Source organism: Acomys minous, assembly GCF_964271855.1.
Source record: "Acomys minous genome assembly, chromosome: 2".
NCBI lineage: Eukaryota > Metazoa > Chordata > Mammalia > Rodentia > Muridae > Acomys > Acomys minous.
The window spans coordinates 20,287,663-20,306,737 of record NC_140484.1 but is presented as its reverse complement, the minus strand read 5'-3'; the positions used below and the strand labels follow the sequence as shown (position 1 = coordinate 20,306,737).

At 46.0% G+C, this 19,075-nt stretch overlaps 1 protein-coding gene and 1 long non-coding RNA gene across 4 annotated transcripts in view; one reads left to right on the top strand and one right to left on the bottom strand.

Annotated features, from left to right (window-relative positions):
* ALDH18A1 (aldehyde dehydrogenase 18 family member A1) overlaps positions 1–9,051 on the bottom strand; it is a 34,609-nt gene extending 25,558 nt beyond the window's left edge. Inside the window, exons 1-2 of one of the 3 annotated variants that reach the window (XM_084763658.1) lie at positions 8,832–9,051; positions 5,794–5,921 (exon numbers count right to left, since the gene is read on the bottom strand). In XM_084763658.1, the coding sequence (XP_084619784.1) occupies positions 5,794–5,881 (88 nt within the window). In that variant the 5' untranslated portion in view covers positions 5,882–5,921; positions 8,832–9,051. The remainder of the gene's footprint in view (positions 1–5,793; positions 5,922–8,831) is intronic. The other 2 variants (XM_084763657.1, XM_084763656.1) reach the window with 2 other exon arrangements.
* Positions 9,052–13,420: 4,369 nt separating this feature from the next.
* LOC311592326 lies at positions 13,421–16,272 on the top strand. Its single transcript, XR_014777382.1, has 2 exons — positions 13,421–13,685; positions 15,453–16,272. It is a non-coding gene; the product is annotated as an uncharacterized lncRNA (long non-coding RNA).
* The last annotated feature ends 2,803 nt before the right edge of the window (positions 16,273–19,075 follow it).

Below are 19,075 nucleotides of genomic sequence, written 5' to 3'. Positions count from 1 at the left end.
GTGACTATGTTTCAGGTTACAAAAATTCAAAGAACATAGTCTGGCTTTCTTGCAATAGATTTGCAGTCTAGCACGGGGCAGAGACGTTCACTGAGGCACCATCTGGGATACAGAAGCTGTAGCATCCTTACTGGATCCACCATACCATGGGACATCCCAGGGACTGAAGCGCTGGTGTGCTTACGGCTGGAACCGTTTGCCTTCTCCAGGCTAATGAATACAGCTGCCCTGCCTCAATCTTCAGGACACTACTCTAAGTAGCATGAGTACGTGCGCCTAATATGAAAGTTGTATACTTGTGTGGCCTAACAGGGTGGTGGAAAGACAGACTTACACCCCTGGGTGTGTGTGGGGGGGGGGGTCAGACCTGGATCATCAGTGGCTTTTATAGAGCCCTGAGCGCCAAGTATCACGCGACCCTTCGGCAGCTGTCAGGACCAGGGCCCCTGGCTGTTTGTCTCCCCTATCTATTGCAGGGCACTTCTTGCCTTGGGAGTATGGGCGTGGCAGCCTGATAGGGTACCTCAGGGGCACAATTAGAAACTAGTGTGTCAGTCCATGTGGTGAGACGGCAGAAACCAATCAGATCCCAGCAGCTGGGCTAGCTAGCATTGGAGAGGGCTTATGATCTGCACAGTCTCTATCAGCAGAGCTGATAGGGCCAGGCAGCCAAGGGTCGTTCTGCTTGCAGGGAACTGGGTCGAGGCAGATTAAGGCACACAAGGTTCACGAGGGGGTCACAGCTATCAGCAAGGTTTAAAAGCAGATAAGAACTGGGTGAGTTCAATGGGGGCATTCAAGGTGAGTTTCAAGGGATTCAGGACTTAGGAGTTTCCTGTTGAGCAGAACCGTTTTATCTTCCTCACCTGGAATGACCCTACCATTCCTTTTTTTTTTTTTTTTTTCTTTTTGAGTTAGGGTCTCAGTAGCTCAGGCTAGCCTCAAATCTACCAGGTCACCAGAGCTGGCTCTGAATTCCTGATCTCCCTCTTTCTGCATTTTGAGTGCTGGGAACATAACCGTATACTACCATGCCTGTCTGCTAGGGGTATTTTTTATGTCCTATAGTTTATTTTACTATTTAAGGTTTGCATTGGGGACTGTTATGACTGGACCTTGAATCCATTCATTGGTCACGTGGTGCAAGCCTGGGTCGCCAGCATACAGAGATACTGGAAGGTGGTGCAATCTTTAGGGGTAGGGCCTGGTAGAAGAAGGTAAGGTTACCGTGGTGTGTCCTTGAAGGGCCTACTATGATCCTTGGCCCTGCGCCTTCCAGCTGCCGCACGGTAAGCAGTCTTTTCTGTCATGCACCTGTGTTTGAGGCACTGCCTTACCACAGGCCAAAGGGAAACAAACCCTAACCCTGCCCATGAGCCACAGTGACCATGCACTGCAGCCTCTGAAACCATAATGTGAGGTAATTCTTTCCTTATTTCAAGTCGATTTTTCTCAAGTATTTTGTCACAGTGATGAAAAGCAGACTAGGCTGGAGAGGTGGCTCAGAGGTTAAAAACATTGCCTGCTCTTCCAAAGGTCCTCGGTTCAAGTCTCAGCAACCACGTGGTGGCTTATAACCATCTATAATGAGATCTGCTGCCCCCTTCTGGAGTGCAGGTGTACATGCAGGCAGAGTACTGTATACATAATAACTAAAATAATAATCTTAAAAAACAAACAAACAAACAAAAAGCAGACTAACACATGGACTGCAAAGGTCTTGATTAAGTAGGAAAACCTCAAGCTTCTGGGTGTTCTTCCTCGATTTCTAAGAAATCCTTACCTTCAGGGCACCAAAGAAAATCAGTTTCTCTAGAGAAAGTTCACAGGGCAGTGACAAGTGCGTTTATGTGCGCGTATGTAGTGCGGTGGGTACGGAAGGGCTGCCCATTTCCCACTGTGCTGTGGATAGACATCAAAGAACACCACGCCCTTTAGAGTTTCTCCTTGGAGTGGGAGAAGTTTAGCAATCAATGAGGCCACCATAGGCGCTTCAGGAAGAGATCTTGATTGTAAGTCTCTCTCCCTGGCCTTTTGCTTCCTTCTCTTTTTCTCTGAATACCTTGTGAGGTGGTTTGAATGGGAAATGTCCCCTATAGGCCTCCATGTGGTTTCAGGTAGTCGGCTCTGCTGGAGGAAGTGATGTCACTGGACTTTGAGGCCTTAGAATCCCACCCACTTCCTGTCCTCCCTCTCTGCCTCCTGTGTATGGATAAGAGGTAATCAGCCAGCCCCCTGTTGCTGCCAGCAAGCCATGATTTCTCTGCCTTTAAGGATTTAAGGCCTCTGGAAACATAAGCCAAAATAAACCCTTCTTAAAAGTTTCCTTTGGTTCCGGTATCTCACCACAGCAGAAGCCTTTCTTTTCTTTCTTTCTTTCTTTCTTTTTTTTTTTTAAGATTTATTTATTTATTTTATTGTATAGTGTTCTGCATGCCTGCCTGAAGAGGACACCAAATCATATTATAGATGGTTGTGAGCCACTACGTGGTTGCCAGGATTTGAACTCAGGGCCTCTGGAAGAGCAGTCAGTGCTCTTAACCTCTGCACCATCTCTCTAGCCCCGAGCCTAGCTCTTCCTATCTCTTGCCTGCTCTTTGGCTTTCCATGCCCAGTTAACCCAGGATTCCAGGTTGCAAAAGAAATTTGGTTACAAAAATGAGAAAAGTCAAAAGTCCCTCTTTTTATAAATGTGGATAAATCAGCAATAAAAGTGCCGAATAACTGGGCCAGAAGATACAAGTCGGCAATTTTAGTACTCAGAGGGTTAAGGAAGTTTCATGAGTTGGTGAGACTAAGGCTAGGCCAGCCTGGACTACACAGCAAGTTTGAGACCAGCCTGGGCTACCCAGTGAGATCCTTCCTGCCAGTAAATAGATAAATATTTAATAAATAGTGGAACTGTGCACACTAATCACACGTACCACGTGACTACCCTGTATAGATTTCCTCAGGCATTTTTTCACAGCAACAGGAAATACATCAACAATCATCATGATCATGATCTTACAGACCTTTTATGAGTGAAAACTGATGATTACACTTTAGTTATTATCCCTGTTTCATAAATAAGGAAGCTTAGGCCAGGACCTAAGTACCAACATCACCAGGTTGTACTTTGCAGCTTCTCCCATCAGTAGGTGGATAGCCTGCCTGAGGGAGGGAGACTACCTGGAACTCAGATGAACCATCACCCCAGCAGGAAGTCCTGACCACAGCAACCCAAGTCAGCATGCAAGCCAACAGACACAGAACCCCGGCCCAAATGCCAACCCATGAACAGCAGCCCTCACGGAGAGATGTTGGTTTTGGTCACTTAGCTATTTCATTTGTGAACAACAGAGCTAATTTTCAAACTCAGGGAGCTGGCTCCAGGCCTCAAGTTCCCCACACTTATACTCTTCCATATATGAAAGAGCCTCAGATGGAAATAAGAAACCATCTTCCAAAGAAGTTTCATAAGATTTAGATTTGGTATAAATTGAGGAGATAGCTAGCTCAAGGAATCAATCAGTCAATAAACGATACTAGGATGCCTTATATCGATGGGCGGTGGTGGCGCACGCCGTTAATCCCAGCACTTGGGAGGCAGAGGCGGGTGGATCTCCAGGTTCCAGGCCAGATCTGTCTACAGAGTGATTTCCAGGATAACCAGGGCTGCACAGAGAAACCATGCCATAAAACAAACAATCAAAACAAAACCCACAAAGCAAAAGAAAAAGCAAACAACAAACAAAAGAATTCCCGGTATCCAGCTATATGCTAAAAAAGAGGAACTGACCTAACTCTCACCCTGTGCAAAAATGAACTCAAACTAGATCATGAAGTTAGACGTAAAATTTTAAAACTTAGGGAAAAGTGATAAAAAAAAAAAACTTAGGGAAAAATAAGACAGGAGAAAAATGTTAGGATATATATATTTTTTTCCCTCACCCCCCCCCCTCGTATTTGGACTTGGTTCTAAAGGAAAATTCATTAAAAAAAAAAAAACCCACTAAGGTTGACCACATCAAAATAAAAAGCTGTCCTCTGTGAGAGACCCTGTCAAAAGAATGAAAGGCCCTTCAATGAACTAGGAGGAAACATTTGCAAGCCATATAGCTCGCCAAGGAAGAGTACCTACAAGACAGAAAGAGTTTTCTAGGTTTGACAGGAAAAAAATAAAATGCTCCAATTAAAAATGAGCAAAATATAAAAACAGAGGCTAGGAAAGGAAGATGGCTCAGTGTGTAAGAGCACTCACTTGTACTGAAAATTGAAGGATCCGAGTTCAAATCCCCAAAACCCATGTAAAACTCTGGGCAAGGCTGTGTGCGAATGCTTATGATCCCAGCATCACACATTTCCAAGACTTTGCTGGCCAGCCAGCCTACCCTAGAGGATGAGCTTCTGGTTCAGTGAGAGACCTGTCTCAAGGCAGTAAGGCAGAAAGTGATAGAAGTGGACATTTGGTGTCCTCCCCTGTCCACTGCATTTGTGTGCATCAACACGTGTAACTAACACACATACACTACAAATATTTCAGTAAAGAGACTATTCAGCAAACAAGCACACAAAAAAGCCATTTGACATCACTAGTCGCTGGTGACAAGCAATTTAAAGCTACCATGTGGTATCATTACATTACACCATGTACCAAAATGGTTAAAAATAAAACAGTGCCAACATCCGAAGGTAAAAATGCAGAAGTGGATGAGTCGTGTACTGTTAGGGGAAGGGTAAAATGCTTTAGCTACTCTACAAAAACAGCTGGGCAAGTCCTACAAAACTACAAACACCGGGCTGGAGAGATGGCTCAGTGGTGAAGAGCATTAACTTACTGCTCTTTCAGTGGACCCAGGTTCAACTCCCAGCATCCATATTAGGCCGCTCACACCTGCCTGTAACTCCAGTCCCTGCATGCACACAGTTCAAACTTCATGCAGGCACACATACGCACAGATAAATAAAAGTAGATAAATAAATCTTAAAAAAAAAAACCTCAACTAAGTATGTACCTGGTAAAACTATCATGGTCCAATAATTGTACTCTTGGGCATTTATCCCAGAGAAATGAAGAACCATGTTCATAAAAAACCCTTCACATGAATGTTCCAAATGGCTTTATGCATACCCTCTTCACATACTCAAGATGCGCAAACCCAAGGACATCTGTACCATTCATGATGGTTCCCTCTCACATTAACTACTACTCAGATCTGGCTCTGGGGAAATCATGCTGAATTAATAGAGAAAAAAAAAAAACAAAAAACAAAAAACAAAAAACCCAAAACAACAAAAACGGAGCAAAGCAACCCAGATAATCCAAGTCACACACCAGATGATTCTATTCACATAGCATTCTTCAAATGGAAAAAAAAAAAATTTAACACAGAAGAGATTAGTGGTGGCCAAGGGTTAGGGATAAGGGAGAGCAGATAGCGATAAAAACTAAACACGAACATATAGGTCTGGTGGCCTGTCTTCACTGTACTAATGCTTGCACCCTATGGGAAGCACTGAAATTGGGTAAAGGATATAAGGGATTGCTCAGTATAGTAAGGGTAAAGATGTTGAAATTAAATACTTAATTGCAGCAGCAACAAGAAGAGTCAAACTAACTTGTACACATTTTGGGAGGGATGACTTTAAAAAAAAAAAACCCACATTATCGACAAAAATAAGTATTCGGAGCATCCCACTAGCAGGCAGCCTCCCACATACTTCTGCCAGTTCCTCGTCCTCCCCCTTTAAACTTGGTCTGCGATACAGTTTGACCACCACCCTTCCCACAAACGCATCCAAGGCACATACGGGATCTGGGCACAGCCATGGACTGGACCCAGGGCAGAAGACGCTGGCTGAAAGGCTGGAACCCCGAGCGATGCATGTGTCTCAACATGTTGCGATGGAGTCACAAATCCAAACACCTGCGGGAAGAACTGTTTTGAAGGGGAGATCATGAGAAATGCTAGGCAACTCACTACAAGCCCCCTCGACATCTTCTCTTAAAGCGAAACCATGACCCTCTGGGTTTAAAGTCGGCCTGCTACCATCTCCCACCGGAAGGAAGACATCGGCTTGATTCTTGCTGGCACAAGAGAGGAAAGGCCAGGCGCTACAGCCAAAGTCCTCCTTCCGGCTGCCACGGGAATCTAAGGTAACTTCTGCATCTCTAGAGGGCAGAGAGGTTAATGCTTGCAACCGGCTGGCATTTTACTCTACTGCTGTATATATGTATGAGAAAGAGAGCGTGAGTAAGTGCTCAGTAGTGAGGATATGGTGGTTATGAAAATGTTCTCATCCACGGTCACACCTAAGGTTTTAGACAAAGAATATTACACACACATGAACATACACATATGAAAACACAGTAGGGGACTCCTTCCTGAAAGCACACGGTTGAGACATTCATTATTGAGAGCTAATACTGTAAGGTCATCACTGCTGTTTCACAAGTGGCCTCCCTTAAACTTGTGTTCCACTGACTGACTGGTAGATGTATTCCAAATCCTTTCCGTGTGTGTGTGTGTGTGTGTGTGTGTGTGTGTGTGTGTGTGTGTGTGCGTGCGTGCTGGTGGTCAGGGGTACCTGCAAATGTGGAGGTCAGAGGTTGATCTAGGTATGTGGCTCTATCTCTGTCCATTGTATTTTTTGAGATTAAGTCCCTCAGTGTACCTGGAGCTTGCTGGCCAGTGAGCTTGCATCTGTTTGTCTCCTTCCTCCACTCTGGGGTTACAGAAGCACACCACTACACCCAGACTTTTCATGGGAGCCGCCAGAGCCCTGAACCGGGGGTGGGGGTGGGGGGTGGGGGTGACTTTATGCTTGTACTTTACCCATTGAACCACTTCCCAAATCTCTTCTTTAGTGTGCCTCAAAAAAATTAGCATTTGAGCTGGGCACAGTGGCACACAACTATAATCCCAGCACTCAGGAAGGTAGAGGCAGGCAGATGACCATGAGTTCGAGGCCAGCCTGGTCTACAAAGCGAGTCCAGGACAGCCAGGTCTACACAGGGACAGCAAAGAAAAGCAAGAAGTGGAAGTATTCTTGCTCAAAAATCACAGAAGTGGAGAGAGAAGAGCATGTGGCAGCAAGTAGATAACTGAACAAGCTAAGTGCTGACTTTGCTGACTTCGGTGTCTGTATAACACTGACGCATGCTGTGGGCTGATGGTCTGTGTCCAACGCTCAAATTAATCCCTTCGCTAAAGGCTGCTAAACAATTATTTAAACACGTTCTGCAAAGTACCTATAAAGAGCCAATAGGGACATAATTCTAGTGTCCCCTTTGTAACACCCTCCCAGCAACTCCAAAGTCGGACATGATCCTCCGGGTGAGCTGGTTCAGGTATTATTGTAACTCTCACCAAATGGGCTATAAGCTTCTGGTTTGGCACATGGTACACAGGATGGGGACCACAAGTCTAGACTAGCTAGGTTTAAGTGTTAGCTCTGTCCTCGACAGGGGTATGCCTTTTGGAGGTTTACTTAAACTTTGTAAGCCTCAATAGCTCTATTTCCTCATCTGTAAACCAAGGGTAATAGAAGTTAACACAGCAAGAGCTCGCTGGGGGATTTGGACAAGCAAGGCAAGGAAAGCGCCTGGGTACACAGATAAGGTATCTGTCTTCTTTGGTCTTTTTAAAAGGCACTGACAAGTCTTAACCTTTCCATGTCTTACTTCCTTCAGCGAGATAAAAAAGGTCAAAAGAGCCACTGATGGGTGGCTGAGCATGATGGCCATACACCTGTGACCCCAGGACTTAGGGGAGGTAGAGGCAAAAGGATCAGAAACCTCAAGTCATTCTCAGCACACTGCCAGTTCTAGGTCAGCCTGAGCCACCTAAGGCCCTGTCTCAACAGAGATTCTGATCTGATCAGACGCATGTACGTAGATTGTTTATCTCTTGTCCAAGTGCAGCGAGCTCTGAATGTTTGAGATTGGTTAAGCCACTAGGTCTTCCCTTGTATCTCTTGTGTCTCTGTCTCTGGGTGGGAGGTAGCCCATCCCTTCACTGCAAAGGACTGCTCAACCTGCTGTATTGTGACAGCAAAACAGACAAGTGATACAAAAGCCCAATGCGTATCTGTGCAGACTCTGTTATGGAGAGAGGTCTTTGTATTTTAACTCTCAAGTGCCTACACCCATCTACACGGAAAGCTCTGTCTTATCTCACTTAGAGAAGTGAACTTCAGTCTCAACAAACCACCCAGAAAACACATGCTGAGTTCATGGTTCACTACTTAACAAAAAGACAAAAGCCCAAAGATAAATAAATGTCTCTGCTTCAGAGGGTGGGGGAATAATGCTGTGTGTGTGTGTGTGTGTGTGTGTGTGTGTGTGTGTGTCGTGTGTCGTGAAAAATCTCAATGCACCTCTGACAGTGCCAGGGGATAATTATTACACTGGGGGGGGGGGGGGAGGAGGGAGACTTTGGGGGTAACCCTGGCTGCAGGGAGGATCACCTATGAACAGGCTCCATATGTCAGTGTGCGAGCCACAGAGACCAGGCCGGGGGGTGGGGTGGGGGGTGGGGGTGCACCGGAGACTCGTTCATTACACACCAGGTGTATCGGTGCTGGAGTACTGGAAGCTGATTCCGTACCTGGGTGAGCAAGGGGCTGCAGGGTCTTCCGGCCTCCGACTGGCCGCCTACTCAAAAGATCTCCAGAGACCTATGCCCGGCACAGGGAACAGTGCACGAGCATCTCAGTGCACCTAGGCACCGGCACCGCCACCACCCGCTGCCGGCCCCCACGTCCACGCCCCTCTGGGCCCCGGGCTGCGCCCCGACTCTCCCCCATACCCCGCGCGCACCCTCACCCAGTGCTGCCAGGTCACCTACCTGCTAGCCGCCAGCCTCGGCCCCGGCCCACTCTACACCCGGGCCGCCCTCTCCTCCGCCTTTTCTTCCGTCTACGTCCCAGCTCTCCGGCGTTGCGTCAGCCGCGTTAGAATGAAGCCCCGCAGCGCCGCTGACGTTAGGCGACGGGTCCGACACGAGCTACGCTGTGGCAACGGCGCAGGCGCTTCTGAGAATCGCGCCCACACTCCACGTGGCGGCCCCCCTCCCACCTCCAAGCTCCGCGCCAGTAGAGTATAGGGGCGGGGCTCCGGGTACCCAGACAGGAGCCGCCCCAGGCGGCTTCCCAGCGAGGTAGAGAAGGGGCTGGCTCCCACTTGCTGATGGATTTCATGAGGCGAGTTTGACAGTCGATCATCTGTTCGTCAGGCTCGTCTAAGAAATAGATTGGATCAACTAAGAACCTCCCACTCCTAATAAACTGGCTGTTGAAAAAAACTTGGCACCATGATAAAACAAGTTGGTAGCAAGTTATCTGAAAATAACAGCGCAAGTGTTTTCAGCAAAGGCTGTGAAACGAATACTGCATTTTAAAACGGTGTGCTTAATCTCTGATCACTGATTATTCCAAAACTGAATGCATAAAGAGCTTGGACTGGCGTCTCCTTCCTGCTGGCTCTGTTCTCCTCCCATAGCACCATTGCATACCCGCCATTGTCCAGAGGCCAGCTGCAGTTAGAAGTCGGTGCTTTGCACTTTTGTAGTCCTGGCAACGCTGCTAAGCCTATCCAGTCATTCTCTCATTCACTAAAGAGGACTTACTCACGCCATGGTGTAGGGTTATGGGGAAGAGAGGCCTAAAAGGAGGTTTCAGGTCAGGAGAACTCCACCCTCCTAGATGATGGGGTTTGCAGAATCAATTTCTCCTCCCGTTACTCAGCCATATTAGGGCACTCCTGCGCTGCTGTCCTGCAGTGTGCCTTGTAAGCAGAAACTGTGAAGCTGATAATCACGACAGGGTTCTGAAGTTCAGTTGAGATCTTGAACTTCCGGGCCTCCAGAACCGTGAGGAAAAAAACAAAAACAAAGCAAACAAAAACCCCAACTACCCAGGCTTTGGTATTCGGATAGAGCTCTACAGATATATGTGAGGCATTTTCTAGGTGGGGAGTGGGGCATTGGTTGGCTCAGTTTCCACATGAGAGAGATATGTGCAGCTCATTACAAAACCATGAGATGAACGTGAAAGGGTGACTGAGAGATGAGGACGGCTTTAAAGAAAACTGTCATTTGGGCTCTTGTGAAGGACAAGTTTACTGAAAAGATGGGGATGGAATATTCAAGGGCTCTTTGAAAATAAGGCTGATGTAACAGGTCCCGAGAGTTTAGTAGGCCCAAAGACCTTGGCACAACTGACTCCATGATGGATGTGCCATTCAGGCTGTAAAACACAAGTGTGTAGCTAGTACTACTTGCCAAAACTAAAAGACCTAACCCGTTAAAGCCAAGAAAGACTCTAAATGTACTAACCTTGGTTTTCGGCTTCTGCAGTTCTGCTTCAGGCTAACTCTTCTTGTTAGCTGAAGTATGTCAACCCAGAATATGGTTTTTGTGCGCATGCTGAGAAATTCTCTGGGCTACCCTGAACACCCAGTATAGTAGCTGGCCAGCTAATAAAGACTTCCTATTGGCTAAACCCACGTCTCAGCAGTCTTCTCCGGTGGAGACCTCCTAACAGATGACAAGAGCTCTCTGGCTGGGAGCCCACCCACCATTCAAAGGTGCGCTGTGCTAAAGATTTTTGAATCTTGTGAGCCACCAAGTCAGTAAATCCAAACTTTTAAGGCCCTGGAATGGTATGATCATGTTTTCGTGTCAGAAATTGGTAAAGGGGTGTAGAAGGCAGGTTAGCTTACTGCAAAACTCCAAGGAAGAAATGCTGGGTAGACAAAAGGCTCCAGCAGGGGGCGTGGGAGCGCAGTGAAAGGTGCGCGCTCACTGCACTCCGTGACTGCTAGGGGGAGCAGTAGGTGAGGAGAGCTGTGCTTTGGGGAAGGAGTGTCCGCACTCTCAGGAGTTAAGTTTTGAGTATGTTGTGTGTGTGTGGGTGGGTGGGTGGGGGGGTCTGGATTCAAGAGAAACAAAACAGCAGGAACTGGTTAGATCTGGTACATGGGCTTCCCAAAAAACTTATCATGTACTTAGGGCACTGTGGGTGAAGCTAGGCCAGGGACCAGGGCTCTCTGAAAGTTAGAAGGTAGATTATGATTCTTCAGTTCACCCACATATCACGGTAGTTGCTAGTCTGCCTTCCCTGCTCTCAGAGCAGAAGAGTATATTCCTAGAATATAAAGAGATACTTCGTAAGTATTTGAGGAGTGGATAAATTTGATTTCTTTAGGTTTTTGAAAATTTCAGATTTCTCAAAAAGTTAATTGGAACTGACGACCCTCAGTGTTGAGAAAAAAAAAGATATTGGGCTGTTAACAACATCCTTGTTAAGCTAGGACATACTTGCAACTCCAGCATTCCAGAGGCAGAGGTCAGAGGATTAAGATGATAGCCGTCCTGGTAGTGAGCTCCAGGTCAGCCTGGGCTACATACATAGTGAGTTCCAGGTCAGCCTGGGCTACATACATAGTGAGCTCCAGGTCAGCCTGGGCTACATATATAGTGAGTTCCAGGTCAGCCTGGGCTACATATATAGTGAGTTCCAGGTCAGCCTGGGCTACATATATAGTGAGTTCCAGGTCAGCCTGGGCTCTGCAACAACATCCTATCTAAAAGTGTCTCAAAGAATCAAACACGAAAATCTTTAACATCCTACCTTTTGATTATTTTATTACTTTAAATTTATACTTATGGGCTGGAGAGATGGCTTAAAGGTTAAGAGCACTGACTGTTCTTCCGAGGTCCTGAGTTCAATTCCCAGCAACCACATAGTGGCTCACAACCATCTATAATGTGATTTGATGCCTTTTTCTGGCCTACAGGAGTGCTCACATTGTATATGTGATAAAAAATATTTTTAAAAATTATACTTCTTATCTATTTTGCCACTAATATTCTACTTTGCTACTATGGAGGAAGGGGTGGGTTAGATGATCATAGATAAAGAAAAAATCAAATCCTAGGCACATAGCCTGTTTGTCTCTTCCTTTAAAAAAAAGATTTATTTATTTATTGTATATATAAGTGCTTTATCTGCTGAAGAGGGCATCAAATCACATTATAAATGGTTGTGAGCCACTATGTGGTTGCTGGGAATTGAACGCAGGACCTCTGAAAGAGCAGATAATGCTCTTCTTAACCACTGAGCCCTGTTTGTCTTCCTATGGAAATCAAGGAAGTAATTCAGCCATAGTATCTTTCCCACATATAAAACAAATATTCCTTATTTGACTAGGGGTAACTTCTGTCTTAGCAAATGGGAATAAGGCTGAACATGACCAGGAAGTCACGAAGGAAGCCTGCGTTTAGAACAGGGCCTCTCACACTGTAGCCCTGGAACTTGTTCTTGACTGATTGGTTGAGAGACATGGGAGGGGCGGGGCATGCCATAGAGCTATGGAGGTCAGACCTTGCGGAAGTTGCTTCTTTGCCTCTACCTTGCGGGTTCTTGGAATTGAACGCAGCTCCTCAGATGTGACAGCAAGCACCTTTACCTGCTGAGGTATTCAACTGGCCCAGGGACTCGCTGTGTGGACCGGGCTTACTTTGCTTCCTAAATGCTGGGATTACAGACTTAGGCTACCGCCATCACCGTGCTTGATTTTCAGAGGAATGTATCTTCAGGTGCCAGACTTAAATTCTTTCTTTGCCTTCTTCTTTGAAGGGTGGGGTGGGGTTTGGCAAGGACTGATTCTGGAGCTCAGGCTGCCTTGGGCTCAGGTGGGGATTAGAAGCAAGGACTACCATATTCAGACTTTAAAGTAGCCCCAAGTTGTGAATTATGAAGAGCAGATACGCATCCCAATAAAGCAATTTCCTGGGGGAGTAATTCAGTCTCCCAGGGAAATAGGGAAATCTAGGTCTCCCATGAGACAAGAAGAAACCGGAATATTAGGAACCAATGCTTTCCTCCACTCCTGAGGAGATCACCCAGCCCCCACCCACACCCCACATTCTCTGAAAATAGTCTTCCCATTAGTGCCTCTGAAGCCAAATGTGAGGGTTGTGGAAAATGTTGGCAGTTGTACATAAATAGAGGAAGGTTTCTTAACACACGAGTAGCCAAATGCTAATTCAAACTTGAACAATGAGGTGCTTGGCAGGGCCCGCTTCATGTCGCATCGTGAGACTCGTCGCCTTAGTTTTCACACATGTATACTGAACACTGTAAATGCATCATGTCACCAACACCAATGAATGATGCTGCAACTCAGTTTCCAGGCCACCCCACGTTACGAACCGCAGCATTTTTGTGAGAAGCCGCGCTCACATTCGCCATTATAAGATGGCGCTGACATCCTGTGTCCCATGCTAATACAACTAATCTGCGCGTGTGCGAAGGGATTTTCCACTTGTTGTGCTCTGCCTCTCCCGTGGCGTCATCTCGCCCGATGAGCAACAGCCAATCAGGGACTGACACATCCTAGGCGGAGCTCCCGAGGGGGTTCCGGTAGCTGGACAGTTGACAGTTGGGAAAGAAGCTATATAAGGGATGGGTTTCTGCTGTTTGGGGTCTCCATTTTACTTGTTGTAAGCTTATGCTCTCCCTCTCAAGATGCATTAAAGCTTTACTGCAGAAGGATCCTGTTTGTGTGTGCAGCGTCGTTCTTGCTGGCGAGACGGTAACGCTAGCCACATCTGGTGCCGAAACCCGGGAAGACCACACCATCGTCAGCACCTTTGGAGACCCCCTGACTACAGGGAGGATTCAGAACTGCAGGGTTGGTAAGTTCGGAGAGGTATGCGTGTTTCTGAAATTTTTGGGCTGATTCTAACTGTAATATTTACTGCCGTAATTGCCCTTCTCTTGTTCATTTGTTTCAAGAGGGCAGTAGATGAAGGACAGGTCACCCTAGAAGAAGTTCAGGATAGCATGTCAGAAACCGAACGTAGTGAGAGGTTGGGTGCGCGCAGGAAAAAGGATGCCCATAAAAAGAAAAAGGCTCAGGACCCTCCTGTAAAAGGAGTGCAACCCCCCTCAGGACCTAGTAGGTTTTATCCTTTAAAGGATCTTGAGGCATTGAATATTGATAGCTCTACAAGCTCTAATACCTCTGACAATGAGACTCCCGATTCGGAGGAAGAAGCCGAATTAGAGGAAGAGGCAGTCAGGTATGAGGAGGAGAGATACCACCTAGATGAACGAGAGGGTAATAAAAAACCCTCCCTCAATTCATCTCGCAGGGTGGCACCCACTGCTCCTCCACCCTACGAACTGCAGTCTGGATTTTCCTTCTGGCCGGAAAAGGTTCGTATAATCATTATCCAAAACATCCTATTTTACAATTTGCATTAAACCAGGCTGTGGTATTTCCACGAATGACAGTTAAGTCTCCACTTAAGGATGGAATAATAGTATATACAGATGGTTCAAAAACCGGAGTTGGTGCTTATGTGATTAATAATAAGATAGTGTCTAAAGATTATAAAGAGACCTCACCTCAAGTGGTGGAATGTTTGATAGTTTTAGAAGTTTTAAAAACCTTTTCTGAGCCTCTAAATATTGTATCAGATTCCCATTATGTGGTTAATGCAGTTAATTTATTGGAGGCCACGGGAGTCATTAAACCCTCTAATAAAGTTGCCTCTATTTTTCAACAAATACAATTGACCTTACAAAATAGAAATACACCCATATATATTACTCATGTCAGGGCACATTCGGGCCTGCCAGGTCCAATGTCCCGGGGCAATGATTTGGCAGATAAAGCTACTCGATTTGTAGCTATTGCACTGTCCTCACAGGCAGATGCAGCAAGAGAATTTCATCGGCGCTTCCATGTGATGGCTGAAACTCTCCGCCGCCGCTTTTTTATAACTAGAAAGGAAGCCAGAGAAATTGTGACTCAATGTAAAAATTGTTGTGAGTTTCTGCCCGTACCCCATGTAGGGATAAACCCACGGGGCATAAGACCTTTACAGATCTGGCAAATGGATGTTACACATGTTTCCTCCTTTGGTAGACTTCAATACCTACATGTTTCTATTGATACGTGTTCAGGTGTTATATTTGCCACACCGCTAACAGGTGAAAAGGCCTCTCATGTGATACAGCATTGCCTTGAAGCATGGAGTGCTTGGGGAATACCTAAGACTCTCAAGACAGATAACGGACCTGCATATACTTCACAAAAATTTCAACAGTTCTGTCGTCAGATGAGTGTAACTCATCTGACTGGCCTTCCCTACAACCCTCAAGGACAAGGGATTGTAGAACGTGCACATCGCACACTTAAATCTTATTTAATGAAACAAAAAGGAGGAGTAGAGAGTGTCCTCCCCTCAGTACCAAGAGTGGCCGTTTCTATGGCACTCTTTACCCTAAATTTTTAAAATCTGGATGACAAAGGCCATACTGCGGCAGAAAGACATTATTCAGAACCTAATAGACCAAAAGAAATGGTTAAATGGAAAGATGTTCTGAGTAACACATGGAAAGGACCGGATCCTATTTTTATAAGATCCAGGGGAGCTGTTTGTGTTTTTCCACAGGATGAAGACAATCCATTTTGGGTACCTGAAAGACTTACTAGGAGAATTGTGGAAACAACTAAAGGAACGGACAATGAGGACGTGGATTCATCTCGTCATAATGATGCAGATGACAATTCCTGCAATGGGAGAATATCGTTGGGGAATCATGTCAACCTTTCCACTCCCAATGCCCGTGATGTATAATGCCCAGGTTTTCCCTAGGTTCTTCTCTACCAATAACAAAAACTCCCTGGACTATGTGTTACCTTGGTTCAATATGAAAATTTCACTATAGCAGCTAATCTGTCAAAGAGTCTCTTTCAGTTTATTTTACAGAATTGGACAGCGGAGTTTGAACAGACCTTAAGAGAATTGCGGACTGCTATCATTCAAGTCAATTCCACACGGCTGGATCTGTCACTTACTGAGGGATTCTCGTCGTGGATATCCTCAGCCTTCTCCTTCTTTAAAGAATGGGTTGGGGTTGGATTGTTTGGAGCTGTAATCTGCTGTGGATTAGTGTTGACCCTATGGTTGGTCTGTAAACTCAGGGCTCAAACAAAAAGAGACAAGGTGGTTATCACCCAAGCACTTGCTGCTTTAGAATCTGGGACCTCCCCTGATATATGGTTAACCATGCTGAAGCAATAAGTCGCTGGCTACTCAGCTCTTGCACCCTTAGAGTCTCATCTCATTGCACGAGGTAGAGTGAGTAAGCTTCAGCAGCCCTGGAGAGTTGCATAGCGAAGCATTGCAGTAGAATGGCTCTGCGGCATATATGAGCTAATTCTAGGGAGGCATGTCATCTTGCATGAAGGTTGCGTGCCCCAGTGTCCTTCCCCCAGAAAAAACGGCACAGGGCCAGGCTATGACCTCTCCGGGTGAAGAGCTTAGGGGAGAGTTGTGTATGCAGGCCTGATATTTTGTTTGGGGATTTGACCTCTGTCTCCACTCTCCCTGTTGGGTGTCTTATTGCTTCTTAATAACAAGAAAAGGGGGAGATGTGAGAAGCCGCGCTCACATTCGCCATTATAAGATGGCGCTGACATCCTGTGTCCCATGCTAATACAACTAATCTGCGCGTGTGCGAAGGGATTTTCCACTTGTTGTGCTCTGCCTCTCCCGTGGCGTCATCTCGCCCGATGAGCAACAGCCAATCAGGGACTGACACATCCTAGGCGGAGCTTCCGAGGGGGTTGGAAGAGCCGGTAGCTGGACAGTTGACAGTTGGGAAAGAAGCTATATAAGGGATGGGTTTCTGCTGTTTGGGGTCTCCATTTTACTTGTTGTAAGCTTATGCTCTCCCTCTCAAGATGCATTAAAGCTTTACTGCAGAAGGATCCTGTTTGTGTGTGCAGCGTCGTTCTTGCTGGCGAGACGGTAACGCTAGCCACACATTTTGACTGTACATACGAAGTTTTCTGCTCTTATAGAAAGGTAGTGATTTAGTTGTGGAAAACTTAATTTCCTCCCTGCTGTTCCTCTGAATTAACACATCTTTCAGCTGTATGACATTAGAATTTTTGGTTTTAAATATGTGATGGAAAATGGTTTTCCCAGACCTAAAATAGTCTGGTAGTTAGTGTCATTCCAAATGGGCAGGCTTGGTCTCACTTCCAAACTCCTGAGAAAGAAAAGTTGCCTGGCCTACTGTGTGATTCTAGGACTCCATGCTTGAACCAGGCAGCTGAGGTAGGGGCTGGAGGCCTGTGTGTCAAGTGAACAGAGGCCCCGCCCACACCTTAGCACAGTGAGTGATGGGTATGCTCCGAGAAGGGGTACACATAGTCAGGAGTTAGCAATGACCAACAAGCACTGTGGCCACACTGTGTACTTCATAGATTCACAAGTGAGGGAGCACGCCACAAATACCAGGAAAACAAAACAAAAATTCCCAAACGAATAAAAAACAGAAGAAATCTGGGATCCTCCTGCAGGTATGTGCTACCACACTCAACTAAAATACAGGTTTTCTTTTCCTTTCTTCCTTTTTTAGAGATTTATTTTATGTATGAGTGTTTTATCTGCATGTGCACCTGCAGGCCAGAAGAGGACATCAGATCACATTATAGAGTGTAGTGAGCCATCATGTGGTTTCGGGGACTTGAACTCAGGACCTCTGGAGGAGCAGATAGTGGTCTTAACCACTGAGCCATCTCTCCAGGCCCCAGATTTCTTTTTCTAATTGTTTATTTATTACAAGAGTCTCACAGCCCCTGTCTCCTGGTTCTTCTCCACAGGTCAACCAGAATCTTCAGCCACAGGGCTCAATCAGGATTTTATCTTAGAGAACCCCAACAGATCACAAAGAGACAGGAACTTGGGAGCAATTCTAGACAGGCCTGAGATGTTGAACAGACAAACCCATCAACAGAAAAGGTGCCACGAAGGATGCCCAGCTTCCGCGTGGGAATAAGCATCTGCACCAAGGAGAACAGAGGGAGAGGGACTGATTCTGGAAAAGAACCTGTAGTTTGCTCCAAGTGGACTGGGTGGCAGCTAGCCCACAGCTTAGGATAAATTGTCACATCTGGCTAGTAACCTCTAAGACCAAGCCTGAAGACCGTAGGTCCTCGGTCCTCTAATACCTAGTGGCCGGAGTGACTGTGCCTGGGAGCCAAGGCTGCTTAGCTAGATAACATCTGGGGAACAGACTCTGCTAAGAACTGTGCTGCCAGCTCCCCCACACTGCTGGCTGCCCTGTGCAGGGGTCTTCTGGCTTGGTAGTAACTGCGGCAGGAATTTTGCCCTTTTCAGAGAAACTAGCTACTAAGGACTCTGGAATGGAACAAAATGAGAAAGCAGCTGGAGACGGTGTACGCAGTTGGCATCTTTCATTCCTGAAGCAGGATTATAACTAAGTGTTTTATTAAAAGATTTTTTTTTGTGTGTTGGGAAGCCAAGTGGTGGTGGCACTCAGGAGGCAGAGGCAGGCAGATCTCCATGAGTTGAAGGCCAGCCTGGTTTACAGATTGAGTTCCAGGACAGCCAGGGCTATAGAAACCTTGCCTTGAAATAAACAACTCCCCCTCCCCACAAACCAAAACAAAACCAAACCCAAAAATCAACCAACCAACCAAACAAACAAAAAAAACCCAATCTGAGTTTGTGAGCATTAAAAACTTCCAACCCTCTCTGCCTGGCTTTCAAATCCCCACACAGTGAGCTCCCATCCCTGCTTAATCCATTGGGTCTTTTTCCTATGATCGGTTTAGTCCATAGAAATACCTGGGCCTCCCCTCAGGTTGTCCCAGATTCCCAGGTCACTTCCGCAGACCATTCACTTCCCTGCAGATTTTGATGTTTGTGCCAACCTCATTGTGTGGTCAAAACTCACCCCTCAAAAATGTATGCCACACTGACTGTCGTCTCCAGTCATACGTACTGCTCAGACGGGGATGGTGCCTTAGAATTTCATGTTTCACATGTTTTCACTGAAGTTATTCTTTTACATCTTCAGTCTCCATATTCACTGTCTTATTCCAGGCTTAATTTTAATCATTAAAATAATTAGATTTAATGTCATTTCTTCCATCAAAAACTTGCCTTAATTAAAAAGACGGCACGAGTCTTTAAGTTTCAAGTTTTCTACTATAATTCTCAACCAATTTGTCTTCCCTCAAGAATAGGAAAAGTTGTTG